At 34.0% G+C, this 18,400-nt stretch overlaps 1 protein-coding gene across 2 annotated transcripts; it reads right to left on the bottom strand.

The window, feature by feature from the left end:
- Window positions 1-80: 80 nt before the first annotated feature.
- LOC122291974 (homeobox-leucine zipper protein REVOLUTA-like) lies at window positions 81-8,148 on the bottom strand. Of its 2 annotated transcripts, none has more exons than XM_043100050.1 (18): window positions 7,092-8,148; window positions 6,619-6,778; window positions 5,952-6,037; window positions 5,766-5,856; window positions 5,416-5,511; window positions 5,196-5,309; window positions 5,023-5,106; window positions 4,698-4,853; window positions 4,535-4,609; window positions 4,311-4,417; window positions 3,977-4,160; window positions 3,222-3,410; window positions 2,909-2,989; window positions 2,107-2,241; window positions 1,534-1,868; window positions 1,051-1,156; window positions 744-893; window positions 81-497 (listed from the first exon to the last, which is right to left on the bottom strand). In XM_043100050.1, exons 1-18 carry the CDS (start codon window positions 7,322-7,324, stop codon window positions 348-350), a joined length of 2,532 nt encoding a protein of 843 aa, XP_042955984.1. In that variant the 5' UTR covers window positions 7,325-8,148; the 3' UTR covers window positions 81-347. The 2 variants fall into 2 exon arrangements, with proteins under 2 accessions (XP_042955984.1, XP_042955985.1); XM_043100051.1 differs by having other exon boundaries at window positions 6,658-6,778.
- Window positions 8,149-18,400: the final 10,252 nt, after the last annotated feature.

Raw genomic sequence — 18,400 nt, 5'->3', positions numbered from 1 at the left:
CACTAGGCAATGCATCTGACAAATGAGGTACAGACAGAAGCGTCGTTTTAAGACTGGATAGAAAAATGCTTGTGCCCCCATTTGCCCTTTCAAGTTCCAATACCAATATTTAATGGAAAAACTTCACTACCAAAAGTTTACATGGACAACTACATAAATATGGGTGCATTAAAAAAATTGAATTAAATAAATGTAATGCAAACCTGAGGCTGGGATTTAGATTGTATAAAACTTCCATTTTCCTTTCCCCGTCTTGTTCAAGTATCTCCCATAATTCTTTTTCCATTTTCAGATTTCATACGCAAGGGGGGGGGGAAGGAGTGATGGATATATATGAACTAAAATCGTCATACAAAAGACCAATTTACAAAAGAAAATGCAAGGCAGTGAACAGTGCTCTCGTCCGCCGCAAGGACTTTCCACGCAACTGCTTGTTCATATGAAACATGGCGCCCCATAGTTGACATGCAGATTCCAGCAGGCAAGTAAGTGAAACCCTGATATCAAAATAAGCAAAAAGAATTAGGCACTTAGGAATTACAATTAATAAGTGGAAGAAACCACAAAACAAACATGAAGTTGTCTGGCTAAAAGATAGTAAAGCTAAACTCAGATAATAGCTTAGATAAATAACTACAGTAAACAGGACCCATCAGATGAGTAATGACATTCATACAGCCAGGCTCGAAAGAAAGAACTAAAAAATGAACAGTAAGTATTTCAAGAATTCAATTACAAGTTACCTGTTGCATTAACTTGGCAAAGTCAGCGCATAACGACTTGCGCCCAGGCTCATCGAAAATTTTATCCAGTGTGATGTCTTGTAGAGCCACTAGAGTTGTTTCCAACATGTCAAGGCCTGCCTGATTTGCAAATATGAAAACTGGCAATGACTGCAAGGCCAATATAATATGGATTTAGTGAAAATTTCTCCGACATATGTACATTAGTAGTTTGAATGATAAGCTGAATTGTTGTATCAATGCGACTCCCTGCACAAAATTTCACATTATTTCCCATACATAGTAGAAAATAGGCACTAAGCTGTACCTTTAATGAACAGCACAAAATGGCATCCTGGTGATGCCATATATTTTTCAACACCGAATCACCACTTAGAGAATCAGATCGCAGCAATTCTGCCCGTAAATGGTAACTGAGAAAGATAGAAGAGAAACAAATTCCATTAAATGTCAGAAATACAAGATTATAATTAACTAGCTTGTACTGCACCTATTTAAAATTTCAAAAATAAAATAAAATAAAAACTAGCTTGCACTGCAAATGTTGGAATGATCCATATATATATATATATATATATATATTTAAGTAAAAGAAGTTTTATTCAGCGAATGTAATAGGAAAAATTATCCATATATTTTTTTTTGATAAGTAGGAACGATCCATATGAAAGCACATCATAAATGCTTTGTAGAAGATAAGTTCATCGCAACTTCTATTAACTTCTGCACTGAAGTATTCAATGTCGATGCCGAACAACCACGTGTCATATATCCCAAAAGCAGAACATACCTATAGCTCTGACAGATCCAGTGCGCTAGTGTAAGAGCCTCTGGAGAGCCAGGAGAAAGCTTTGGTCCCACAGATGGGGTCAATCCTGCAGGTGATATTGCCATAGCAACCCTCTGCACAGAGGAAATAACACTTCGGACATATTGGCGTGCCATGTTTGCAACATTATCCTGTAGAGTGCTATCAAATGGAAACTGGAAAGCAATAGTCAACACTGATCGAGAGTTATGAGCCAACGGTGCATCTCCTGCAGCATGGTTTATTGCAGGACCCACTTCAAGACTGGATGTCAAATCTAGGGTGCGATGTGTTGCCACTGAATCCTTTGCATCACACTGTACAATGATATCAGTTATTAAAAGGGGGAAAAGTTCTATATAAATATAAACTCCAACAACACACCAAGGCTAACATCTTGAATTTGATGCACTGGTTACCACCCTTCATATAAACCATCTCAGGCATTGTGCATAAGCATGCGCAAAATGATTCAAGTATCAAGTAGCAGCTCTAACAGATGTGAAAGAAAAAGAAGGGATTTTTCATGCATATCATAGCACAGATAAACTCAACTGTTTTTGAATCCAATGGGATGATACGGAAACCAGAGGGCAGCAAAGGAGCATCATCCGGAAACATCTCATCAATTGGAGCAAATACAAGTTCAGAACAGGCTCCCACAGCATGCTCATCAACTCCACTACATATCTGGCAAAACAATAAAGGAATTTTAGTATGATCACAGACAAAAAGCAGATTAGGATCCCCAGACCTAGATCAAACTGGAAAATGGGATAAAAAAAGGTTTGAGGATGTTCTGGAAATGAAAAGAGAAAATAATAAAACGAAATTAGGTATGTCTAATCCAAGGAATGCAGAATGTGACCTAATTTCCAATCCCAACAATTTGCCTAACTCCACCCCCACCCACCCACACCAACATAAACATTCATTCGCAGACAATTCAATGTAGGCTGACTCGTGAAAATAGCCAACTTATCAGTACTTTGAACTCAATCCATTTATAACCCAGTTCAATTGGATCAGAAACTAAACTCCATTAACCCAAACAAATATCTTATACATTTTTCACATCTATGCGAAGATCAAAAGATCGCATCCGGTGGCCTTGAAACAAATCTGAACCCACACCATTGACAACTCTACTTGGAATCAGTTCAAGATATCAAGACAATGATAAAGAACCATATCAGAATTTCTCATATTAGTGCTAATCCTAATAGAAGGAAACAAACACTTTTGCCATTCTTTGAGCAAAATAATGGGGACATTTCAATCTTACATTATAGCAGGGATTAGCAATATAAACGGTAAATGGTAGAGCTTTAAAATAAGCATCAGGTTCAGAAAGCACCTGCAAGAGATGAATGTCCCTTGATGCAAAAGCATCTTCTTGAGGAAGTAAATGGCCTTCAAGTCGTATAACCTCAAGAACCTGGAATGCAAACCAAAAGTTAGCAACATTTAATGTCTGTAATACGCATTCTAACACAATCTGGCAAAAAAAAATAAAAAAATCTCCTAGCAAAGACAGTAGCATTCTGTGCTTACTCCAAATGGGATAAATAATCTATCGAATCCTACTGGTTAAATGAGGACCAAGTGAAATAAAACCCTATTCATTACAAGAAGAGGGTGGGGAAATAACAAGTCACTAGAACACATACCTCTTCGTGTTCAATTGTGTGGCCGAGAGGCATGATAATTTGGCTCCCAGTAAATCTTGTCGGCCTCATCCCTGGGTAAGTATATGGGCCTGCTTTTAGCGATGCAGCAGAATAGGCATCAACATTGAAATCAGCCCACTCTGAACGGTGCTCCCTCAAGAAACGAACCAGCACTGCAGGAGGGACATTCTGAACAGAAAAAAGGGAATATACACAGCCACATTAATTTTATTTTTTTTATTGGTAAACAAAATTTTACTGATCATAAGAATAGGCAAAAGCTCAAGTATACGGGACATATACAAGAGTGTTGCCTTAGCATGCTAGTTCAGCGATACAAACATCCTTCAAAGATTCGCAAATTAATGTTTTTCCCAGATTCACTTGTAAAAAAATTTCTAGATTCATGATGAACGTTTTGCAAAACATTTAACCTATCAAAAGATCATCACTGAGTAAAAGCTGAAGTTTCACCACCAAAATGTCCAAAGTACTAAAAGATTATGTCAGTATCGAGGACAATAGGCTTCACTCAAGTTCATAGGTCAGAGTATAAAATCAAACTAATTTAGGCAGGTTCTGATTCCGACAAATACAGTAAATTTCTAGCAATTTGGTACAATCATACGCATTTCCTTGCTCAGCAGCTTGCAAGAGATCTGACAGCATTTAGTCAAGAAGAGTTGCATGCTGCGATACCAAGGAAAAGGTCTACTACCATTTAATACCCCATCAGAGGCAGTTTCTATACTTACTTGGAGTAGCATGGAAGCCTTTGCGCAGAGAATTCCTCCAACCAACGTCAGGGAGTTAGCAGGATTAGAAGTGGTGCTCAAGTTCTTGGTCGAATTAACTGCAATAATCACATCTTCAGCACCATCACAGTTCATCAACGACCAGCCATCATCATTGAATCCATTTACAGCATCATTGAAGCCTCTGCAACGAAAAAGAATATAGAGAACCCAATGTACACATTAATACACACAACGACCAGCCATATACCCTCAAATCATCGCCCATGTCTTTCAGAACAATCTGCTCAAATGCTGCAGAGAAATCAGGAAACAAAGATGGCCAAACAGCTACCTGCTCAATCTTTGGCTAAAAGTTCGCAGAACAGCTGGCTGCCGGCCTAAACCATATACAACCTCACCACTTGTCTCCTGAGCTATTTGCCTGATATAACGCAGTGCCTTCACAGAAAATACCAATCAGTACCTTCCAGCCTTTTTCTTTTTGCTGAGGCGAGGGAATTGAAGTCCACATGCAGAAGAAAAACCTACTTGTTAACCCAAAAAGAATCTACTCACCGCAATAGTCATTTTTTGGGCCACCACTTTGGATGATTCATAAAGTGGTCGCAGCACTTCTGGCACATTCCATGCCTGGAAAAGGATTGAAGGAATTAATTTTTATTTTTATTTTTTCTGCCAAATTAGAGAATTTCAAGAAGCTAATCATCAAAAGACAAACCTCAAGATTCAGGTGGTCAACAATATGGATTATTGACCCTCCACCCTCACATGGCCGAATCAGATAGCCACTAGGAAGCATTTCAGCTCTCACAAACTGAGCAGCAGCAGCTGCATTTGGGCCAGCACCAGATCCAGACAGAGATCTCTCGCAAACCTTGAGATATCAACAGAAACCAAAAACAAACACATAAAGAGCATAATACATCAGGTATCCCGGCTTCTAAGGAGAGATTACGTTGTGTACAAGATGTGCGAACTTGCACAAATCATAATCAGGTAATGTGCAAGTACATAATGTGTTAGATGGTAAGAGACATACTTACCACAAGACTGCCATTTTCTAAACTTGTAGTGTATCTTAAAGTCCAAAAATCCCGTGCAGGAGCCAGTGTGGTTGGAGCATATGTCTGAAGTAATAGTGAGGTTATTCATCTGATTAAGAAGATTCATTTGTAGATAACAGCAGATGAAATCTACAATTTATAGTCAGGTTCACCTGTGTGTAAACTAGTTCGATTGTCCCTCCATTTCCAGCTGGAAACATAGTGAAAACTTCAAGGCTCCGACAGTCCCGGAACCAGGATGGACGATCTTTAAGGATCTCTGCGATCTGTTGAGAATTTCATAAATTAATAAATCAAACTCAAACTCACAAACCTATACAATTAGGAAAACAGCTTATTTCACTGATACTAGACCACAGGCTATAAGCTTACCTTTGTCGGTTCTAAACTCACAAGACCACAGGCTCGAGCTGCCACTCCACTGCAACTTTGTGAAATGGCAAAGATCCCAACCGAATCCGGACCAGGCTGACATAAAATAAACAACTGGCTCAGGTAATACAGCCTTGTGATGGGAGAAACATGCAGTACTTTTTTATTGTATTTCTCTGCCATGAATGGGGGGTTTTTAATGGTAAAATTATAATGGGGGGACCCTCCACCTTGACAACAAAAAATGCAGAATTATTTTTGTAAACATAAAACTAAAAAATGAAGGCACCAAATCTAGATTGTCTTGCCCCAAAAACATCATGCATTTTCCTTTAAGGAAATAAAAAAACCTTCATCCCAGGCATCTGGACCCAATCAACAGCAGTTCCTGTAGCCTTGGAAAGGAACTCTGCCAAGGTCTCCTCTGCAATGGAGAGAAGTCTGAAAAAAAATAATTAAAAATCTCAATCAGAACAGCACCAAAAATAAAGAACTGCATTGCCAGAAACAAGTTCACCATTTGTATTTGAGATTACCCAGCAGGATTGTTAGCATCTCTCAGAGAATGCTGAGGAGTGGTAACCACAGAGTCGCAACTTGCATCAGTAGTTGCCGCTGATGCCTACAGAAGAAGCAACACATGTTAAGAAATCTTACCAAATCATTAAAAACAGGATCGGACCACCAAATTCTCTAGCAGCAAGGCCAGGTACATAAACCTGCTCAAGCCTAAGAAAGCTGCAAGCGCTATTAATATCCTTGAATCATTTTAGCCATGGCGTTTTTAAGCATAGTAAAAGAGTCCACAAAAATTAAACACTTGCAGACAAATTGGGTTAAAAATGAAGAAAAAAATTGGCTTGCAATGGTCTACGGTATTTATTTATAGGTAACAATTAAACTAAGGTTAAAATTATAACAAATAAAAAAATGTAGAACTAAAGAAAGACTTGGTCCTACATCTAATTCCCTGTCAAATTCCATCCTACATTTGGGTTTCTTTTAAGAAATAAAGAGCATAACCATCAATAGATCGAGAGCATTAACTTTTCTTTAAAACACATTCTGCAATTAGAAATGCTTAATGACGAATACACAGAAAAAGATCCGGTAGAAGAAGACAAGTAGAGAAAGCTTTTTTTTTTTCTTACCAGTAGACAAGTAGAGAAAGCAATTGAAAAGCCAAAAAGCCTATTTTCTTACAGTTTGCAGTTGTTGCCGCATATACCCATTTTCGCATACCAGCTGTGAAACCTGTTTCTGCAGGCGATCATTCTCCTCCATTAACAACTTGTTCATCGCTGACAATTTCCTGTTCACAGTCTGGAGCCGGGAAGCCTCTTTCCGCTGCTTCTCTCGGCACCTGCATGGCCAAACACCATTACCCTTCAGCCTCCCCACACTCCTCTAGCCCAAAACACCATAACCAACAAAACTATCTTCCCTTTTATGAAATAAATACCCGCTTGAATCGTTCAAGACCCACACAAGAAAATTTAAAAAAAAAAAAAAACCATGCTCAAAATCCCGTCTCATGACAAATTAAAAATTGATTATAAGGCATCAACAGCAGCATACATGGAAATCCAAAATTCTGCACTCAAAAGGAAAAGCTTGTTTGAAAGATGCGAAACCAAAAATGAAAATTTAAATGAGCGGCAAAAGCATTCTGATACCTGCGATTCTGGAACCAGACTTTGATCTGCTTGGGGTCGATGTTGGAGAGAATGGGACACTCCCGGATCAACTGCTGCCTGCGCAACGAGCTGGGTTTTGGACACTCCGCGTAGACGCGCTCGAGCGCCTCGACCTGCTCAGCCGTGTACCTTACGTACTTCCCGGCATCAAGGTGCCTGTCGATGCTTCCGCTGCTGCTCTCTCTATGGTGCTGAGCCACAGCCATCGCCATTTTTCTTAAACGCCAATCAAGAAAACGCCGTTTGAAAGGTGCTTCTTTTGTGGCCTTTGGCTTTAAGAGTTAGAGGTTAAAGATTCTTTGGCTTTGTAAAGTCCGTCTTGGTTTGGAGTGGGAACACTTGTTATGCTTGTTGGCGAAGGTAAAAGCCAAAATGTTAAAAGCAATATATACAGACGCGGATAGAGCCTGTATCTTTCTCAAGCCTCAGTTATTGGTTGGCGAAGCTGTAACAACGATTTTCTGTAAAGAAACACATTCCCACAGAGAGAACCGGGAGTTTCACCGAAATCTCTCGGTGTTTTGAACTGACTGGAACAGAGATATCCTCAAACTTTGTCTCCCAAACGAAAAGCGTTACGAGGAAAAATGAAGAAAACACACTCGTATCTCCAAAACCCTGATCTCAATCTTCGTGTTTTTTATCTCAATCCCAAAGAAAAATAACAATTATTCTCCAATTGAGTTCGTTAAAGCTACTAATTCAGCTTGAACACAGAGTGAGGCACGGGTAGAAGAAGAATCACCGAGAACTTTCTTGAGCCAGCTTCAGAGGCAGGGAAATAAAGCGACGGCTCTCTCTCTCCTGGTAAGAGAGCCAGTGGCTGAAGCATCAGAAAGAACAAAGTAATAATATGCAAACGAGAAGAAGAGAGTTTGAAGCCCTAATCATGACTAGAAGCTAACGTGAAAATCGAATTTTAGGGAAGAATTTGGGGCTGTTTCTGCGAGGAGGGGAGGAGAGACAGAGGGAAAGACACTGATCTGAGCTGTGAGAGAGGGAGAGAGAAAGCTCATTTGCACGCAAATCGACAAACATGGCAGCCATGGTTTCTTTATAATTTTGAACGCATTTACGTCGCTGTCCCTAAGGTTTCTTTGAATTGACGCCTTTAGGCCCAGATAACCAAATCTTTAATTGGCAGGACAAATTTATTGTAGTAGCATATTATTATATATTTTCAAATGATCAATGTTATATATAATTGTGAAATTATAAATATTGTGTAATCGTTTTGAAAAAAAGTAAAGTTTATAATTAAAAAGTTAAATTTTTTTCATGTGAGTCCTATATTAATTTTTTTTTTCAAAGTGACTGCATGCCGCTTGCACAACTACGACTGTAAATATCATTTCTCATTTTCAAATTCACATAATTTACAAGTTCTTTTTTTTATTTTTTTAAAAGTGAATTATATTATGAAAAAATATATAAAAAAATTTAATTTTTTATGAATTTTATATTTTATATAAAAAAATTATAGTTACAATAATAAATGCATAAATACCACGCAGTCATTTTAAAAAAATAAATAAATACGATAACTATATTACAAAAAAAAAGTAATTTTTTTAAAAAAAAAATTTGTTTAAGTTCAATTTGTTTAAGTATCGCGTATTTTTTTAAAAAAAAGTAATTATAAGTTCAATTTGTTTAAGTATCACGTATTTTTTCTAAAAAAAAAGGTAAAATTTATAATTAAAAAATTAATTATTTTATATAAATTTCATATTTATTATTAAATATGGTAGAATTTCGTCTCAAAAACTTGCCTGTTTTAGTCAACTTTGCACATCTTTTCTCCTACGTATTCTTTTTTATTAAGCTGTCAATACTTCAAGTCGTGCTTTAGAGAAAACGACATGGCTGCAGATCATACACGAAACAAACAAAACAAATATATTTGCATAAGATTGTTTTTTGTATTAATTTTGACAACATTGCATCAGTTTAAAGGAAAAGACAAAAGAATATGATGTTGGTAAGATGCGCATCTAGTTGTTTTTACGGTTAACAGAGTTATTTATGGTGTATTAGTCAGGGAATAAAATGACAGCGACGTAAATAAATATCCTTAAATAGGTAGATTGTGAATTCTGTGCTTCTTTTTAAGGATGAGAATCCAACACAAAATCCTACTCTGGCTTATAATATTAATAGTAGGAGGGCACGTGCCCCGTTTCCGACTCTCCTTCTAAAAATTATTTAGAATTAAAACAAAATAAAATAAGAGTGCTCGAAACTTGGGGTGAACATCAACGAAGGTAGGATGAAAAATTAATGGTAGGGCCGAAATAAGATAAGACAAAAAATTTAAGGTATGTGGGAAAATGAAGATTTGATTTAAAATATTGGTAGGATAGAAAAATAAATATAGAATAAAAATTGCTCATAATTCTAAATTTCAAACAAAGGCTCTACAATCTCTGGTCGAGCAATGTGCTCACAAGGTCTAGAGAAAGGCGGAACAAAAGTGTTCAAAACCCATGAACGAGCGAAGGACTTGAAAACCCTAGTTGATTGATCAAAGCAAGCAAAATTGCGTGTTGGCCCACAAGACAAGCAATGAACCCATTCTTCGAGACAAGCAAAGGTGTTTGCCTTGTCCTCAAACAAGCACCATGTTGATCAAGAGTGCTCGACCCCCTTGAGGGTAAGCAAATCTTTCATCCCATAGGGCAATCTAAAGTACTCAAACTCTGAGCCAGACAACTATGCTTACCAGCGTTGCAAGTAAAGGGTGATTGAACCACAAGGACAAGTAAAACGTGGCGATTAAAAAGGGTGCTCGTACCCAATGCTATTGTCATGGTAAGCAACAATAGGTCGCACTCGGACTAAGCAAATAGTATTCAATCCCTAGAGTGAGCTAAGAGCGCTCGATCGGGATGACTATTATTTTAATCAAAAGTGCTTGTCACCCTCGTGAGCAAGCACTATGTGAGGGTGACAAGCACTTTGTTGAGCAACACACTCTCACCCCAAAGGTCAAGCAAAGCTCTCATTCCACTAGAGGGCCAAAGCGTGTTCACATAATGAGCCGACAAAAAGTATTCATACCATAGGATGACTAAACTATGCCCAAACCCGGAAATTCAAGCAAGAGTGCACGGCTAGGAAGGACGAGCAAATAGCTTGCATTGTGAGCATAGTAATGCGAGCTCGAACCCCGGCCACACAACAACGCTCACCATTAATGCAAGTACAATAGGAAGGAAAGTGCTTGCTCTGGGCGAGTATCATGTGGGCAAAAGTGCTCGCATCACGCACGATTGTGCCATGGTCCATCCTTGGATCAATTGATACCTGTGGCAAAGTCACGGGTCACTAGTTCTCATACCCACGACATCACTATCGGTTTGGTCTTGATTATTCTCAAACGATGAAGCTTCCATGGTCGATCTCTATCGTGGGTCACATCAACACATCCATCTCAGTGGTGGGTCACCCCACAGTCCATCTCTATCATGTCCGCAAGTTGCCATGGTTAGATTCAATCACATAGACACAAATGTCCGTCTTTGCCATGGGTCACCCCATGGTCGACGAATGAAAAAGAATATAAAAATGAAGTAGAAGATAGTAGATGGAAAGTAAGATTACGTGAAAAAATGAAGATAAGTTGGTTTTGGATATCTCTGGTTGTAATAGTTTGGAAGATTTTTTGTTTTTGTTTTTATTGACTGGTTTAATTTGGATCTAGGATATTTTTGTAGAATTTGATTTATTGTAAAGATATTTTAGACCATTTAGATATGTACAGAGACATATTAGCCTAATCCAAAAAATGTAGCAGGTGTTAGGAATTTGGACCTTCCAAATTCACCCCCTAGTATCTACCCTTTGCAGGCATAACAAGAAAAATAGAGAAATAATATCAACACAAGATTTTACGTGGAAACTCCTAAACAAGAGAAAAACCACTAGACCCAGAGAAGAAAATACACTATGTGAAAAATTATTACAATCACATAATTTCTCTTCTCACCCCAAACACATCCACAAAGTTTTCTCCACTAGAAAAACTTTAACTCACACCTCTTCCCATTTTATAAAAATAGACAACAGAGGAATTTAATTAGAGTAAAAAATTACTAGCTAAACATTTGACTGGTGCACTTAAACTAAGAGGCTAAGCCTCTTATTTATAAGCCTTGAGAGCTTGCTCCTTCCCATTTCCCACCCATGTGAGACTAACCAAAGAAGCAAAAAGTCCAACAATCTCCACCTTGCGACTTTGACTGGTCCCACAGCCAAACTCCACCTCAATGAAGATCTCCATAGCTTCCGCTATCATGCTTCACCATAAAAGCATACCCATTTAGAATAAACCAATTCCAAGAATTTCACTTCGGCTCATGTCAAAAACAACCTTGCTGAAAATTATGGTGTAACTTCCATGTTTGACTCTCCTGGAAGTTCATCAGTCATCGACATGAATTTCCACCACACACCCTACATTAATGCCAAACCAATGCCCGTGTGCAAACTTGTGGACCTGCTAATATTAACACATCCTCTATCATAACAACTTTGGGAATTAGCAGCATGCCATAAGGATGTACATGTCTCATTTTTCATGGAGAGAGACACAACATTAGCATCAATACCAGTATTTCCATTTACTGACTTGGAGCCACTTGCCGAACCAGCTCCTTGTACTAGCCGTTTCACCAGTCGCTAGAATCATTGCTGATTTCAGGGGTTGATCTGCCCTTCCACACCTTGTGTAAACCAATTTCTCCACCTCATTCCTAACATCGTCTTGATGAATTTTTACCGTAAAAATAAATAGTACCTCACTAAGTAAGTTTTCAGGAAAGATTGGAGGGTCACAATGGACACACTTAAAATTTTCAATCTCCTAGACAGAACATCCTTAGACTATACGTATCCACACTACCCCACAAAAAGAACCTAGTGGCTCTGATACCAATTGTTGGGAATTTGGACCTTCCAAATTCACCCCCTAGGATCTATCCTTTGCAAGCATAATAAGAAAAATAGAGAAATAATAACAACACAAGATTTTACGTGGAAACTCCTAAACAGGAGAGAAACCACCAGACCCAGAGAAGAAAATACACTATGTGAAAAATTATTACAATCACATAATTTCTCTCCTCACTCTAAACACACCCACAAAGCTTTCTCCACTAGAAAAACTTTAACTCACACATCTTCCCATTTTATAAAAATGGACAACAGAGAAATTTAACTAGAGTCAAAAATTACTAGCTAAACATTTGACTGGTGCACTTAAACTAAGAGGTTAAGCCTCTTATTTATAAGTTTTGAGAGTTTGCTCCTTCCCATTTTCCATCCATGTAAGACTAACCAAAGAAGCAAAAAGTCCAACAGCAGGAACATTCTAGCCGAATTAGTAACTATAGCAGGAGCATTTTCAATCAGTAAGGAATTTGTAAAAGGACACCTTAGTCTACTTCATGGCATGTATACCTACTAGTATGGCACGTATTACTACTAGTAGGGGTGTAAATTCGCTTTTTTATTAGAAAATAAAATTGTGTCAAAATTAAATGAAGTCACGAGTAATTATTTAACATTTCAACATTCAATATATATATATATATATATATTATTCAACATTTATACTTGTTGAATAAAAAATATATATCTATTTTCTAGTAAATTGTTGAATAAAATTATATGTTTAATAATCGGGTAAGAAATCTAAAAAATCTCTATATTATATATATATATATATATCACTTAAAACTTTAAATTTGTTTTTTTTAAATAATGCTAAAAATATGAAAAATTGTCCATGCAGCATAGTTATGTTACGAGACATCCTTTTAACAATCTTATTTATCAAAGTTATGAGTTTTGTATATACAAGCAAAATCGCGTATTAATCTGCGTATTAATTTACATATCAATGCTAATTCTTTCATATTCAAAATTTAAATTAACTCTGATTTTAATAAAATTTACTTTTTGACTAATCACATTAGATTGGTGCACGTACTAGTGCGCAGTTATGCATGTAACTAAATTTTTTCTTAGAAAAATTCTATATGTAGTTCTTGAAAGAGGACTACCCGGGTACGACCGAAACACATCGTTTCAGTAATTGTAAAAATGCTGTCATTTCATTGTGAATTGGGAAAATTTATAGCTGAAATAAAACACTTCTCTGAATTACTGAAATTCAAAGCCCTTCAAGCTCGAGACCGCCATAACTGAGCGGGCGTCCCTTTCCTCTCTCTCTCTCTAAAAAAAAGAGTTCTTTTCTGTGCTCTGTGAAACAACTAATGACAAAGTGCATTTTGCGCAGCCCTCTGATAATTTATGCTCTCTTGTTCACCATGGTTTACAGTTTACCAATGTTGGTTTAAGAATATAAGAGGTCGATAATTTTCGAGTGACTGGTGTCCAGCATGATTTAGAACAATCGATATGCAGACCTTGGGTGCGTGCTTCATAATAAAAATGAGCCAACATCCAATATCGACAAAGAAAAATAAACCAATCACACAAAGCTCACCCCAGGAATCAGTCTTCACAACAGAAAATACGAAGAAGAAACTATTGTGAGAGAGAGAAGAATTGCTGACATTCCAACACCCAGGAGGGTAGAAGGATCACCAGATAGGAAAGATCTTTGGATCTGATAATTTGAGCTAGACTTTTTGACATTTCACCCCAATTTGAGGAGTAAATTACTATCAAGTCTCATTCGTCCGCATGCAGGCCTCCAACAGGACTGTATCTAGCAGTTCTCTTTTCCTTTATCAAATGAACTAGAGTTTTGCTATATACAAACACAGTCGCGTACTAATCTGTGTACCAATACTGATTCATTCATACTTAAAATTTAAATTAATACTGTTTTCAATAAAATTTATTTTTTGACTAATCACATCATATTAGTGCACAATTATACTTGTAACTATATTTTTCCAATGAAGTAACACTTCTTTTTTTCTTAAGTTTTTAAATGATGTTGTTTTTTTATGAAATAAGGTGGCAGTGTACATTCATTCGAAAACATTCTTTTATTTTCATTTATTTTTAAAGAGTTATTATATTGTCAAAGGATATATACCATATCTATCTACATCATTTAAATGGTAATATTTTATTTATAAGATTCAAATTTTAAAATTTATATTTTAAATCAAATTATATAATATAAATATTTTATTAAATATATTCGGTTTGAGAATATATTTTTTTTTCATTTTTAACTGCGTTTTTCAGTTAAAAGAGGATGAGGGCAAATTGAAATACCCACCAGTATTTTCCAACAGGTCCTACTAGGGAAACCGAGGATTCTTATTGAGGAATCTTACCGGTAAGTGTAAAATGTATTTTTTTTAATTTTTATTTTTTAAAAATATTTTTAAAAAATTAATAAACTCATTTAAAAATATTTTCTTAACAAATAAATAAAATTAACATAAAAAAATTAAAATAAAATATGAATCGATAGCTTTTGTAGTAGTACTGCATCCTCGGCCGATCAGCATTTTCCTTTCCAATATTCATTGGATAATGAGCTCCTAAAATATTTTTCCAAACCTAAAGCTTAAAAGTGAATATAAATAGATATATGAAGTGAATTACTAATATGATTGTAAATAAATAAAGATTACTCGACAAACTGCTTGAAATTATTTCGGTAAGTTCAATATTGTCTCAATTAATTAATTAAATGAGTTTTTCATTAACATAACGTTATGGTCTATTATTAAATAATACAACTTATATAAAGCACAATTATATTTGTATATATTCGAATTTATTATTATTATTGTTTTTTTTTGCGAGAAAAATTCACTATAAGAAAAAAAGATTAAAGTGTGAGTTGTGGCTTGGACACGAATAGAAGATGTCCTAAACTGTTGATGTATAGTATTATCTTTTAAGTTATGATGAAAATATGTAAAGGAAAAAACAAAGAAAATTATACTTTTAATATTATAAAAATATTAAATATAAATCATCTATAAGATAAATCATAAAGTGATTATAAGATATAAGATTACATATAAAATTATCCTAAATAACCTCAAACTTGCTTTAATAATACTCTATCGTTCTATCAAAAGAAAAATCTAATTGTAAGCAACTCTACGCACCAATAAGTGTATCCATCTAATATGATTGATCAGAAATTAGAATTTATTAAAAATAATATCAATTTAAATTTTTAATATGAAGACATCAACATTAGTACGCGGATTCGCTTGTATGTAACAAAACTCAATAACTTATAATTTTATAGTAATATATTAAAAATGTACATTCCTCTTATTTCCAGCTCATTGTATCCTTTTACAGTACGTTTGGTGTCCAAGTGAATTTCTTGTATAACATTAAGACTATGTTTGGGTGTCAAATCCATCTCAATATATCTCAAACTAATTATTGATAAGATTTATTACTTTTTTAAATTTTCATTAAAAGTTAAACATATTTCAATATATTTTATACATTCAAACAAATCTAAGGAGATTCATAAAATATTATTATTCACAAATTAACTCAGATCATGATTTGAGATCATCTTAATATCTAAATGCAGCTTAAGTGATTAATAATTATTATAAGACAAACTTTGATATATGCATATCTGCCCCACCTTTAAACTCCGAAGGCCAGACAACAATTATAGGCCATATCAATCCACATTCATGATGTGGAAAATATGAAAATAATTCATACAAATCCAAAATTTCAGTTTAGGAGGAGTTGTGTTGGTGCCGCAATTTAACGCTGTAAATGAGAACATCTTTTCAGTGATACTCTAGCTATTTGTGAATAACTCGCTATAAATAGTTTTTTTCAACGATTTCAGACAAAACTGTGATGTACAATTGTGATGATTTTGTCCGGTATTTGTAGCGATATAAATCACTACAAATGAGGTATAAGAAAAAAAGATGTTGAGATTAGTTTTTTATATTTTATGAAGAAGTTGAGAAAAAGCTTTACTATAGACCAAAAAAAAAAAAAAATCAAATCAAATCAAACTAATGATTTTATAATTTGTTTTTATAAGACTTGTGCTTATAAATATCCCTTCTTAACAGAAAAAGATTGATTTCCTTTTTCCTTTATACTTTAGGAGGAGTACAATGAAATGGATATTTAACTTTTTGTTATGTAAGGACATAAATGCAAGCGATTTGATTAAAACGGGGTTTATTCAACGGTGTTGCCTCGATGCTTTTTGGGTGGAAAAGCTGGAAGCCATTCAAAGCCGAAAGAAAGAAAGTTTCTAGAAAACACAGTTAAAAGAGAGCTTCTGAAAACATCAAGATTTAGGAATAGTTTTGACAGTGAGATGAAGTAAAATAATTTTAGATGATAGTTTAAAGTGGAATAAAATAGTATTAAGATATTATTTTTTAATATTATTATTATTTAAAAATTTTAAAAAATTAAATTATTAATTATATTTTGTGTAGAATTTAAAAAAATTATAATGATAAGATGATACGAGATAAAACTGACTCTGTCTTTTCATTAAGGTGAGAAATGATTGTGTCTGTTGTTAGAGTGACCTTAATTTATTTCAAATTAATTCTTGATGAAATTTATTATTTTTTTAACTTTTTATAAAAAAAAATTAAATTCACTTTAGCCTATTTTATACATTTAAATACGTATTTCAACTTATTTATATTTAAATATATATTAACGAGATTTATAAAATATTACTATTTGTTAAATAATTCATATTATTTGAAATCATCTCGACGTCCAAACGCAATTTAAATATATTTATAAAACTTAATCATCGAGCAGATTAGTTAATTTTTTGAAAAAAACTAAAAATAAAACAGTATTTCCCATCTCATCTATCTTTAAACTAAAGAAAATTATTTAGACAAAGATGTATAAAGAATCTTAAATAGTTTTTTTTTTATGTATTTTAATTGAATTAATTATGATTTAACATAAGAGGTTAAATTTACTTTACCTATCATATTAAGAAATCTTAGTTCTTAAACGGGTCGATTTGTGGGTTTAACATTTATCTTTGAATAGAATATAGAGAAAAGTGTTACAATTACAAACAAATTTTATAAAATTAAATTCATAAATTGACATGACTTTACATGAAATGTTAAATCTACTTTATAATAAATTAATACTTTACAATAAAAATAATTTTACAATCTAATTTACTATATCAAATTATGACAATTTATAAATTTATTTTTATAAAATTTATTTATAGCTAAAACATTTCTCAAGCGTACAACCATGTATAAAATGGCGTCAATTCTTCTTCAAAGTCTTTTTATTGTGCATATTATCTTAAGGGCTTGTTTGGAAGATAGAATAGTTTCATCTTATCCAATTTCTTTTATAAATATTATTTAAACGTAAACACTTTTTAATTTCAAATCTTTAACATTTTTATTTAACAATTACCTAATAATTTTTTCAAACTTTTAAACAAAATACAAAAAATAATTCAATTTTTTTAAATCACAAAATAAAAATTATATTAAAAATAAAAATAATATTTGCAGTTCTAGAGTGTGCAAACCTAGCACACTCTTTTTGAAAAAAATTAGGTAAATATGATGTTTACATGAAAAAATTATTTTTTTAATAATAGACCTTAGTTTTTTTAAAAAAGGTCTACAGAACTTGCGTATCTTAAAATTATATATAGCATTACTCATTAAAAAATTATACTATAACAATATTTTAACTTTATAACATTTTTATTTAACGTTTTCTTTTTCTTTTCTCAGAATTCTATAAAGCATTATAACTCAAACTTTTTTACTACTATACACAAACAATCTCATTATTATTCACAAATTTCTAATTTCTCCTTAATTTTCAAACATCATTAAACTGATCAAGATTTCTTGTATCTTAAACTGATCAATAACTTTTCAGTAATTTATTGCAATGTATAACAAATTATTTATTCGATTTGATTTATTAAATTTAAAAAAAAAATCATTTTCGATTTATTTATGGCGTGCGTTTCCATTCTGGACCCCGCTTTTGGCACGCGTGAAAAGTGGGTCACGTGGTTCCCACAAATGCCACGTTAAAAGAAGCAGTGATCAGAGGGTATATTGAAACAGAAGCAATAAAAGAAGTTTATATATATATATATATATAAAATTAAAAAAAAAAAATTTGTATAGATTATTCAAACAGCAAAAGTTCGAAATTAGTCTTTTTGGTACAATGATTGTGTATTTTAATATGGAGTTATAAATATTGGGATTGATACTATATAACTTGGTCTCACTAAAATAAATTAAAATTAAGTTAAAAAAAAT

The sequence above is a fragment of the Carya illinoinensis genome, chromosome 13 (genome assembly GCF_018687715.1).
Source record: "Carya illinoinensis cultivar Pawnee chromosome 13, C.illinoinensisPawnee_v1, whole genome shotgun sequence".
In the NCBI taxonomy this organism is placed as follows: Eukaryota; Viridiplantae; Streptophyta; class Magnoliopsida; order Fagales; family Juglandaceae; genus Carya; species Carya illinoinensis.
The sequence above is the reverse complement of the archived record's forward strand: the minus strand, read 5'-3'. Positions and strand labels throughout refer to the sequence as shown.